Source organism: Bombina bombina, chromosome 2 (assembly GCF_027579735.1).
Source record: "Bombina bombina isolate aBomBom1 chromosome 2, aBomBom1.pri, whole genome shotgun sequence".
In the NCBI taxonomy this organism is placed as follows: domain Eukaryota; kingdom Metazoa; phylum Chordata; class Amphibia; order Anura; family Bombinatoridae; genus Bombina; species Bombina bombina.
Window position 1 is genome coordinate 87,692,409 of NC_069500.1, and position 12,245 is coordinate 87,704,653.

The 12,245-nt window shown below is 36.1% G+C and overlaps 1 protein-coding gene across 14 annotated transcripts in view; it reads left to right on the top strand.

Moving 5' to 3' along the window:
- NEDD4L (NEDD4 like E3 ubiquitin protein ligase) overlaps positions 1-12,245 on the top strand; it is an 826,963-nt gene that overhangs the window by 792,827 nt on the left and 21,891 nt on the right. For all 14 annotated transcript variants that reach the window (XM_053701158.1, XM_053701159.1, XM_053701160.1 and 11 more), the window contains 2 exons: positions 993-1,053; positions 10,317-10,376. In XM_053701158.1, the coding sequence (XP_053557133.1) occupies positions 993-1,053; positions 10,317-10,376 (121 nt within the window). The remainder of the gene's footprint in view (positions 1-992; positions 1,054-10,316; positions 10,377-12,245) is intronic.

A 12,245-nucleotide genomic window follows, 5' to 3' on the forward strand; every position in this document is an offset into this window, starting at 1 on the left:
TATAGATATATAAGTTTTTACAGACATATATACACATATAAATACATATGTACGCACATATATAGAAGTGCATTGGAGCCCTTTGCAGTCACCTAGATGAAAACATGTAAAAACATATTGATGTAATATTCATATTTAATAAAGTGGTATACTGTGTATTTACTATAAATATTTCACATTCAAATGTTCTTCACGTAGGTAAATATGTTTTATGTATTTTGAAATATATATATATATATATCTAAACCTATATATAATCGTGTATGTATATATATATATATATATATATGTGTGTGTGTGTGTGTATATATATATATATATATATATATATATATGTGTGTGTGTGTGTATATATATATATATATATATATGTATATATATATATATATATATATATATGTGTGTGTGTGTGTATATATATATATATATATATATATTATTATTTTTTTATGCCAAAATACCCTCAGATATATATATATATATATAGAAATATGTATTTATGAACACATTTAACATATTCTGCTAATATGTGAAGACCATTGGAATGTGAAATATTAATTTTTTCCGGTCGGGTTAGCGCACTTGAGAATATGCCATTGCATTTGCTTTATTGACTTAAATGGGGAATCCGTTATCATGCGAGCAATATTCTAACCTGCTTTTTATGCACATCGGGTTAGCACACAAGCCAAAAAAGTTTACCTTCAACTTTTAATACGACCGATACCCAAAACACTCTAGTGGAGTTAGCTCTTTAACGGGAGCGTTAAATACGGCTACACTTGTAATATTGCCCAAAATGTGGCAGAGCAGATTTGGAGAAAAAAAATCATGATTTTAATACTAAATATAAGATATGGCTGAGCAGATATGATTATAGTTTTTTTTAGATGTATCTGTTAGGTTTGAACTGTGTTTTGTGGATATAGTGATATATGTCTATAATTGCAGGAAAATATTAATATTTTTTTTTTTTTTTTTTTTTTTTGCAGCCTAGTAATCCAGTGGAGATTTGTGAACAGGGTGCAGAAGCAAATGAATGCCTTCTTAGAAGTATGTTATATTTTCATTAAAAATATTTAAAACAGATGGTTTAAACTCAAACACAAAATTGATTACATTGCAGAAATACAATGCTTTTCTTTTTTAAACTATTAAGCATCCGTTTTATATTCTGAATGAGCATTTGCACTAGATTGTATGTAGATGGATGCAGGATCCATTTCTAATTTTGTTTCCTATTCACTATGGTAACATTCCACTTGTTTAGCTCCTGCCCACATTTGTGACTGACATTATCAGCGGTTGCCCTCTGATTTCTTAGAATACTTTTTTAACCAAATTGGATGCAAAACAAGATCAGTTCTTTTTTTCTATGTCTGTGGCAAAATGGTAATATTGAGGGGTAAACTTAATTTAATAATCCACAGTATTCCTGTTTGATTTTCTTTTTAGGGTAATGCATAGTATCTTTAGTATTTAATTGTATTTGCAAACGCAATGCTATGTTTTGGCATTTTACTATCTTCCACAGTGTTCTGGCAAAAAAAAAAAAAATCTTTTCACTATAAGATCCACAATGATATTATTTTCTTCTTAAATGGAAAGAGTCCACAGCTGCATTCATTACTTTAGGGAAATAAGAACATGGCCACCAGGAGGAGGCAAAGACACCCCAGCCAAAGGCTTAAATACTCCTCCCACTCCCCTCATCCCCCAGTCATTTTTTGCCTTTTGTCCCAGGAGGTTGGCAGAGACGTGTCAGAATTTTTAAATTTTTGTTTTTTGTCTCTTATGGAGGGTAGTATTCTTCGGCATAGGACAGGAGTTTTAAGTAGTCCTGTCAGTCTCTCAGTGAGGGCTTGGATGAAAGTCAGAGTCCAGAGATGCAGGGAGAGTCTTTCTGGGAAACCATCCCAACTCATATTAATAGCTCCTCAAGCAATCGGTGTTGTCGAACTTCGCGCCGCTGCCTGCTTTCTTCTCTCAAGTCCATGGCGGGGGCGATGCCACTATTCGTCACACTTGAAAGGCTGTGTTCCTGTTCCACGGTGTAGATTCCGATAAGATCGTTTCATTTTACTTTATCGTCAATGTACTGTAATGTGAATGTTTTCCCGAGAGGTTACACACCTTTGCGGGTCTAACTATATGACATAAGGGTCTCAGGGGAGTCTCTTAGTATCTTGGAATCGAGGGTTATTATCTCCTGAGGGGGGTTATTGAACAGGGGGGTTTATAATCATGTTTGTTATGTGATTCAACCTGCTTATGTGTGATGTTTATGGGCTCGTGGTTGGAACTTAGAGGTCTTTGAAAGTGACGCAGCCTTTGGGATTGTTCACCTTGTGTTCGGGCATGGTTACGTTACGTTCCCCATTTCTGCATTCCTGACCGTGTGGCGAAGGAGATATTCTAGTCCACAGGGGTCTGGTCATAGGAGGTGGTGGTGAGTGCCCCAGCCATTGTGGGTGTCAGGTGCCGTCAGGTATCTATTTTGATATTTCCTCTCTCCAGTTATGGAGGATTCTGATGCTGAAACTGTGCTCGTTTCAGATTCAGTTACGGAGGATTCGGATACCGAGACTATTTTGATTTCAGATTCTGTGTCCGGTGACGAATCCGGACTGGCCTCGTTGACACTTGTTGACCAGTTTTGTCCCGTATGCCATTTCAGATCGCCTTGTTCCTTGGGCTCGGGGAATCAAGGGACTGCTGAGCCATCCGCCAGACGTTTATTTTAGAATGTGCTTGTGCCCTATTGTCTCGGCCTTCCGCCTTGGGGAGGGCCTGTACAGTTCCCCACAGATGTAACTGTCCCTGAGTGTTGTGCCTTTCGTTACAGGATTGCGCGTCTTCGCATATTGCTCAGACGTGTTTTTCAGTTATTGAATGACCCTATCGTTACCAGATACGGGGATTTTCAGTCTGCTATTTCAAATGGTGCACCTCATTAGACATGTGGGGATGAGGTAATCTCCTGATTTTCATTTGTTTGAGATCTTTCCCAGTTCTTGACAGATAGGGATCCGTTTGGCTGGTCCTGCGGGTAGGCTTGTGTCTTTTTGCAGGCCCGGCGCTTGCACAAGGCAAACTAGGCAACCTCCTAAGGGCGCCATTTGAGAGCAGTGTTTTTTTTTTCTCACATTTTTTTTATACTTTATCAGTGGCGGACTTCCAGGGTCCCAAAGGTCACATAAACCATTTGTTGTGGCCATCGGGCCCTGGAGATCCGCCACTTGCGAGGGCCCAGGCCAGCACCTCTCCTAACTTCCAAATCAATTAAGGTGCCTCAGTGCCGGTTTAACTCCTCCTCCTCCAACGCGCGCTGCGCTCCCTCTGTTACCCAATAGTGACTAGTATTCCACTCTCCCCGGCGGCACATCCGGCTTTCACTGTCTGACAGTGAATACACAGGACAGCTCAGCTGAATAATATTACCCCCCCCCCCAGTGTGCGTGTGTGCGGTACAGCAGTAGGCAGTGTGAGCGTGCAGCAGACCGTCCCATAGTGACTAGTAAGTATTCCGCTCTCCCCAGCGGCACATCTGGCTTTCACTGTCTGACAGTGAATACACAGGACAGCTGAATAATATATATATAGTATATATTTTATATATATATGTATACAATCCAAGAAAAAAGCAGGCACTCTCCGTTTATAAACTGCAAAATTTACTAAGTGACGTTTCGGGGTTTCACCCCCGTCCTCAGACTTACATGAACTGCGGTTACAAAGTGTAGCATACTTATACCCTTACCCCACACCATATATATAATATATATATTCTATATATATATATATATATATATATATATATATATATATAGTGGGTGTAAATATATATATATATAGTGGGTGTAAATATACATATATATATATATATATATATATATATATATATATATATATATATATATAATTTAAATGGAGAAAATAGAACCCTTTTGAATCCAGCAACAGACCATATATCTTAATAATAAAGACCACATTGCCTAAGTAGTGCAATAAAGAGACCCTAACACAGTATAATTTGCCACATACTCTTTTATATTTTATATATATTCTTAAACAACATAATAATGTCTCCCCACATCAAGAAACTAAATAATTCTATTGTTGTACAACCCGGGTTGTGATAATGACTCATTGAAGCCCACTTGTAAAAGTTCCGGTAACTTGTGTCCCAAAACAAGATTGTGATACATTAAATGTATATTTGTAATCCAAATATGAGGAAAAACGTTAATGCAGGTGTCCCACTATGCCAATAAATCACACAGGTAATAGCCTTTTAAATCCCAAATTCGTAACCAACTTGAAGATAGATACTTTTACCTCTTCAGTATCATACATTAGTGTGAGTGAAAATTCGCTTCCATGTTACCTTGTTCAGCATAACTTCAGTGCTTTGATGTTACCTTTAGCGTGAATGGCCATAGTGTAGTGATTCATTACCTGCTCGTTCCACCTTCACAAGCTATTGGGTTTACCAAACCGGAATAGATGTCGAGTCACCGGATAAATTCACCTCTCCGAACAAAAGGCTCTTTAAGTGCTCAGCACGCCTTCATTTTAGCAGTGAGAGATACAAAGCTTCTGGTGTAGGGAGACATTAGAGAGAACAGTTCTGAATATACATGAAAACCAGAGCCTAAGAGCCTTAGAAGAATTAGAAGAGGAAACAACAGGACTTCCCACAATATTTGAGGAAAGATCTATAGGATATAGTGATTTTAAGAAAAAATCTCAATACATGCCAGCACTTTCTAGCATACCATTGATACATAATTTTGTAAAACTTGTGGAAAGAGATATAGACCATTTAAAAAGTGGGGATCTGACATTGGATAATCTCACTAAAAAAACAAAGGGAAGCTCTGAAAGAACTGAGAACAGATACTAAAATAACCATTAAGCCATCTGACAAGGGCGGAAATGTGGTCGTCCTTAATACAAAGGATTATATTGAAGAGTGTCACAGATTACTGAGGGACACCAATCAATATAGGACGCTACGTTTCAACCCTACAGGAATTTATGATGAAAAATTGTTACATATATTATTAAGAGCAAGAGATGAGGGTCTCATTAACCAGAAAGAATTTAATTTCCTTTATGTTAAATATTCAATTACAGCTACATTTTATAGCTTACCAATGCTTCATAAGAAAAAACTTCCACCCCCAGGACGCCCGATTATTTCGGGCATGGGATCCCTTACAGAGAAAATCTCACAATATGTTCATTTTTGCCTTAGACCTAGTCTATTAAGTTTGCCGTCCTATGTAAAAAATACCCTTGATGTACTGAAAAAACGAAATGATATAACTATAACTTCAGAGACTATTTTAGTTGCAATAGACGTGGGAGCTCTTTATTCAAGCATCCCCCATGATAAAGGGATAGAGGCAAGCAAATTTTTCTTGATTCAGAGGGGTCAAGAATATAACAAACATACTGATTTTGTACTGGAATTACTTTCCTTCATTTTGAAACATAACTATTTTCTATTCAAAGATAAGTGTTATCAACAAAATTTGGGAACAGTGACTTGCTGTGCCCCAACTTTTGCTTGCCTCTATTTTGGGAAATGGGAACATGATTGTATACTGAACAGTGTAGAAATGACAGTATTTCCCTGTGGTTAAGATTCATCGATGATGTGTTCCTCCTTTGGGAGAACACGGAGATGAAACTTATTGAATTTATGCATAAATTAAACATAAATGACTGGAACTTAAAATTTACCTACAATTATAGTAAAGAGGAAATAACATTCCTAGATTTGCGTATTATGAATGTAAATAGTAACTTAAAGACAGCTACTTATCGCAAAGAAACTGCAGGTAATGCACTATTATCTTTTGACAGCCATCATCCAATGAAATTGATTCAAAATATCCCATATGGTCAATGTTTAAGACATAAAAGAAATTGTACAGATTCAGATCAATTCAATACTGAAGCAAAACTTCTTAAAAGTAGATTAAAACAGAGAGGATATTCACAACAATGCCTAAAAAAGGCCTTTGCAAAAACTAAGAATAAAAACAAAGATGAATTACTATATGGTCAGAAAGAGAAAGTACAAGATAATTCCCTAGTCAGATTTATAGGAACATATAATAATAAATGGCAAGATATTCGTGCAGTTTTGAAGAAGCACTGGCATGTGCTATGGATAGATAAATCTATAGGAAAATTTGTAGAAGTTCCACTAATGACACCCAAAAGAGCACCGAATTTAAAGGATTTGCTAGTACACAGCCACTTTGAAACTAAAGATACACAAAATTGGCTAAATAGAAGAAAGGATGGAAACTATAAATGTTCTCACTGTTCAGTGTGTGATAACATGGTAATAGGGAGGAATTTTTGTGACAGATTTGGTTCCTATCACACTATAAAAGGTCACATTACCTGTAAAAGTGAAGGTGCAATTTATATGGTCTCATGCAATTGCCCCCTATACTATATAGGAAAAACCTATAGGGAGCTAAAAGAAATGATCAAGGAACATAAAAGGGACATTAAAAACAAATGCATCAAAACAAGTAGTGTGGCAAGGCATTGTTTGGAATGCCATGGAAGTAACAAAAATATATTAAAGTTTAGGGGTCTGGAAATGATTGCCCTAAAGGGTAGAGGAGGAAATCTGGACCAAATCCTCCTGCGTAAAGAGAGCAAGTGGATATTTAATTTAAAGAGCTTAAAACCTTTGGGCCTGAATGAAGAGATCAACTTTGGATCATTTTTGGGTGACTAATAAGAAAAACACATAACTATTACTGAAGTTATAGTGTATATAAAACTTTGATATTCTTTACAACTATTAATACATATATATATATATATATATATATATACAAATTTTGGAAACTCTGTAGTAAAATGACACAAAAATTATTAATGTCATAATAAATAAGTTGGAGGCTAATCTTGATATATGTAACATTTTGAGAACATAAATCAACATTAGTATCTCTAAACTTAATTTGGTAACGGATGTCTAAAAACTTTGGAAATCTTGACAAACAGTCCCTCTTGTTTGATCCTCGCAGAAAGCAAATTTTCACTCGCAATGTTTTGTTTTTCTAAATTGAAACACAGTCAATATGAAATTGATTGATAGAATAACATTTGTAAAAATTTTTATTTTAGGCAACAAAACTGTTAGAATTAAGTAATATATTTCACCAAGGGGCTGTGTAATATATTCTAAATGTAAAGAAGGCGGAGCATTCTGTTTAAATTAATGGAGTGAAAACTCCAATTACACACAGCCGGAAGAAGCCTGTAGGAAGCACGGGTGAAACGCGTGTAGCTGCTTGTTTGGACACAGCGGTGCAATCAGCTGAGCACCGCTGAGAAGTCTCCCTACACCAGAAGCTTTGTATCTCTCACTGCTAAAATGAAGGCGTGCTGAGCACTTAAAGAGCCTTTTGTTCGGAGAGGTGAATTTATCCGGTGACTCGACATCTATTCCGGTTTGGTAAACCCAATAGCTTGTGAAGGTGGAACGAGCAGGTAATGAATCACTACACTATGGCCATTCACGCTAAAGGTAACATCGAAGCACTGTAGTTATGCTGAACAAGGTAACATGGAAGCGAATTTTCACTCACACTAATGTATGATACTGAAGAGGTAAAAGTATCTATCTTCAAGTTGGTTACGAATTTGGGATTTAAAAGGCTATTACCTGTGTGATTTATTGACATAGTGGGACACCTGCATTAACGTTTTTCCTCATATTTGGATTACAAATATACATTTAATGTATCACAATCTTGTTTTGGGACACAAGTTACCGGAACTTTTACAAGTGGGCTTCAATGAGTCATTATCACAACCCGGGTTGTACAACAATAGAATTATTTAGTTTCTTGATGTGGGGAGACATTATTATGTTGTTTAAGAATATATATAAAATATAAAAGATTATGTGGCAAATTATACTGTGTTAGGGTCTCTTTATTACACTACTTAGGCAATGTTGTGTTTATTATTAAGATATATGGTCTGTTGCTGGATTCAAAAGGGTTCTATTTTCTCCATTTAAATTATTTCAATACATTAACCCTTACCGCGCACTACACAGAAAGTGTATCCCTTTATGGGGAACACGGTTATATTTCTGCGTATTATACTTTAAATGTGATTATACTGGTGGTGCTGGCATATATATATATATATATATATATATATAGTGGGTATATATATATATATATATATATATATATATAGTGGGTGTAAATATATATATAGTGTGTGTGTGTGTATATATTTATATATATATATATATATATATATATATGTATATGGTATGTAATTGGGGGGGGGGGGCGCAAAATTTATCCTCGCCTGTGTGACCAAAAATCCTAGCACCGGCCCTGTCTTTTTGGGCGTTAACCTCCTGGTTGCCTTATATTTTATTTATATCCATGTCATCTAGTGGTTAGCCGTGTGGCTTGCGCCTCATGGGTTGTTGGTCATACCCCGCTGCTGGTGCTGGATGTCCAATTGCTGGTGCGCCTTAGGGTGGGATTCCCCTGGTCAGCTTGCCAGTGCTCCTGTGGATTCCCTGCTCTGCAGGCGAATAGGTTGGCTGTGCCTCTGCTTGGCAAGCTACTTGTAGGGGGGTCCTTTTTTAGGACGTTTCTATGCCCGGTCTTATCCTGGGTTTCACTTGGTATAAGCGTGGCCTCCTTTCCCTGTTTTGGTCCCTTTGGGTCTCTGTGAGCTGGGCTTACTCTTGGATGTGTTTTTTTTTTTTTATTAGGGGACTTTTTGGTTTCCTCGGTTCTCCTTTGCCTTGTCCCCTTGGGGGTTTCGGCTGGTGTCTCCTTCATTTGTGGGGGTGACGGTGGGGGACCGGTGTCTCCTGGAGGACTCTTGGCTCAGTCAAGTCCATTTGCGGTCTCTGGTTTGGCTTCTGGACTAACTGCAAGTCAGTGTCATTGGGACTTTTCCTCTTAAAATTATTTCGGCTTCGGATGAAGCGGGTTTTTTTATTGGGTAGAGGTTCAGGCCTGGTGCCCTCAGTATGGGCCGCCTATTTGTACCCTCCTGTCTTGGCATTTAGTGTCCTCTATAGCTTGGGTATTGTTTTCCCAAAAGTAATAAATGCAACTGTGGACTCTTTCCATTTAAGAAGAAAAACATAAATTATGCTTACCTGATAATTTTCTTCTGATGGAAAGAGTCCACAGCTCCCCACCCATAACTTTATGTGGGGCGTCCTTATATTCTTCTGGCACCTTTCACACTGATATTTCTTCTACTGTTCCTTGTTCCTCGGCAGAATGACTGGAGAATGAGGGGAGTGGGAGCAGTATTTAAAGGGACACTGAACCCAAATTTTTTCATTTGTGTTTCAGATAGAGCATGCAATTTTAAGCAACTTTCTAATTCACTCCTATTATCAATGTTTCTTCATTCTCTTGATATCTTTATTTGAAAAAAATGGCATCTAAGCTTTTTTCTTGATTCAGAACTCTCAACAGCAGTTTTTGATTGGTGGATGAATTTATCTACCAATCAGCAAGGACAACCTAGGTTGTTCACCAAAAATGGGCCTGCATTTAAACTTACATTCTTGCATTTCAAATAAAGATTCCAAGATAATTATGAAAATTTGATAATAGGAGTAAATTAGAAAGTTGCTTAAAATGTCATGCTCTATCTGAATCACAAAAGAAAAAATTTGGGTACAGTGTCGCTTTAAGCCTTTGGCTGGGGTGTATTTGCGTCCTCCTGGTGGCCAGGTTTTTATTTCCCAAAAGTAATGAATGCAGCTGTGGACTCTTTCCATCAGAAGGAAAGGAAATTATCAGGTAAGCATGATTTATGTTTTTTCTTCATACATTGTTTGAAATACATTTTGATAATTTGTTGGATGTTAATAGTTCACAAGTGTCCACCATATGAATTTACTGAGAAAGCAGTGATGCTGAAATAAATTAGAGGAAGACAATATTTCTATTTAGACCAGACAATAAAGAATATTGTACAATTACTACCAAGCAATTAGCTTTTAACAAAGCTGCAGTAATTAAGGACATTTTTTGCATCTATTCATCATGTTAAAAATAACGATATGCATTTCTGTTTTTGACTAAAGTATAAGTAGTTTTAAGAAATACTATTATTAAAAGCTAAAAATTCACACAGAAAAAGGTTTTGTAGACATGGCATCTTTTAAAATAAATATACTTACATTTTCTGTTATATTAATGGTATATTTCTCATAAATGGTCTTGATATGTTTAGTTTATTTTTATTATACAATATGTTTATCTTCTTTTTTTTAGGGTTTTACTGAACTCATTCCTATTGATTTGATTAAGATTTTTGATGAAAATGAACTAGAGGTATGTTTGTTTGAATAACTGAAATCCTAATGTATTTGCATGCATTGCTGTAAGTATATTTATATGTATTGTGTTGTATGAAGAAAGGTCTCGTACCAGCCAGCTCTGTGAATTTAATGGCTAGCTCTTCTTCAAACGTGCTAGATCAAAACCTACCTCATATATTCTCAAGCTTTAAAGGGTTTCAAAGTGCATACCTTTCCAGCTTTGTTATCCCTACCACAGGAACTCACAAACTAAAACACCATCCAACATCCCATCCAACTTTAAAATCTAGACAAAGTAACACACTTTGGTATGGAGAAATAATACTGGAGATAGAACAGTACAAGTTACATACAGAGTTTTGAAGACTGCATGAAGGTTTAAACAGAGCATGCAACTAAAAAAAATGTTCAAGACACACATGCACGCTCCTGAATTTACCTCAGTATCATGGAAATAAGCTACTTTTTTGTGTTTGTTTTTATTGTAAACTCTATGATTAATGAATGTTTAAGTTTGACTTCTAAGTCCTCTTAAACACTGATATTGGGCCAGATGAGGATCAGTTTGTCATCCACAACTAGAAAAAGTGACTCCAAAATTCTGAGAAGGTTACATTTTCAAAACTTAAGGGACGACCCACTATAGAAACAAAAGTCAAGAGAAGGATGGGGGAGGGAACACAAATAGGTTTATACACCTGAGTTAAAAACATAACATAAGATATCATTGTACATGTATTGTGTATAAAATAAAGGAGCGATTTTCATTATAGAGAATGCAGAAAAGAAGAATGTTATAATTTTCTTGTGGAATTTTATATGAGCAAAACCTGCCAACGCCTTTATGTGTCTGTAATCCGCTGTATAGTGCAACCATTGGTTATATTATTTTTTATAACAGCAGTTATAAGCACAAATGTCATACTCTATATTTTCTCTTGCGAGAAATTCATATAGTTTAACCATGAAACTACTATTATAGAAGCATCAGAATTAGTAAACATCCACAACACTATTCAAGATATTCCATAGGATCTACATCTCTTGAACTGTATAATGAAGAGATGGCTAATGATGATCACATGGTAAAAATGCTAACGGCTTAATGGGTTAATACACTATTTTTGTCTCTAGTTTAAATTCTTATGTAACTTTTGAAGTCACACATTTTAGGAGCAAGTGAAAAAATTCATGTTACTATTATCAGTTATTATTGCAGGAACATATCCAAAAATTCCAGAATTATTCAAAAATGCAGACTTTTTGTAAAAATAAAATTATTAAAAAATACAATTTTATCACTGCCAGCAAGTCATAGTGACATTCTGTCTTCCAGGAAGCTCACTGCCTACCACTGTACAATGTATGCTGGGAATTAGAGTCCAGAACTGCTGTGGCACAATGCTGAGAGGGAAATAGTGAGCTACAAATTCGAGAATGCTGTGTAACTCACCCATCCCCCTGCCTGTGGATGCCCATGTTGGCAACTCCACTTATATACAATTATATCCTAAGTAGTCCAAAACATTAATAGCCAGAAGAGGTTTACAAGCCCTGGCTCCTTAATTTCCTGTACTTGTCAAATTGGGATTTGCAATTTGTTTTTCAATCTTTAGTGAAGGTTTTGAATCTGCTGACTGCTATAGAATATGATACAAAGAAAAGTACACAGAGCCAAATGATACACACAAGCTCTCTAAGAGAAGAACAAACACATATAAAAACATGGCAATGATGATATAATTGTTCTTTTGAGAGAAAAATAGTGTATGTCTTGTGGTAGTACTCAAGAGTCTGCAAAGTCTAGGAGTCCTCAAGATAAAGTGAAAATATATATATATACTGTATATATATATATATATATATATATATATATATATAT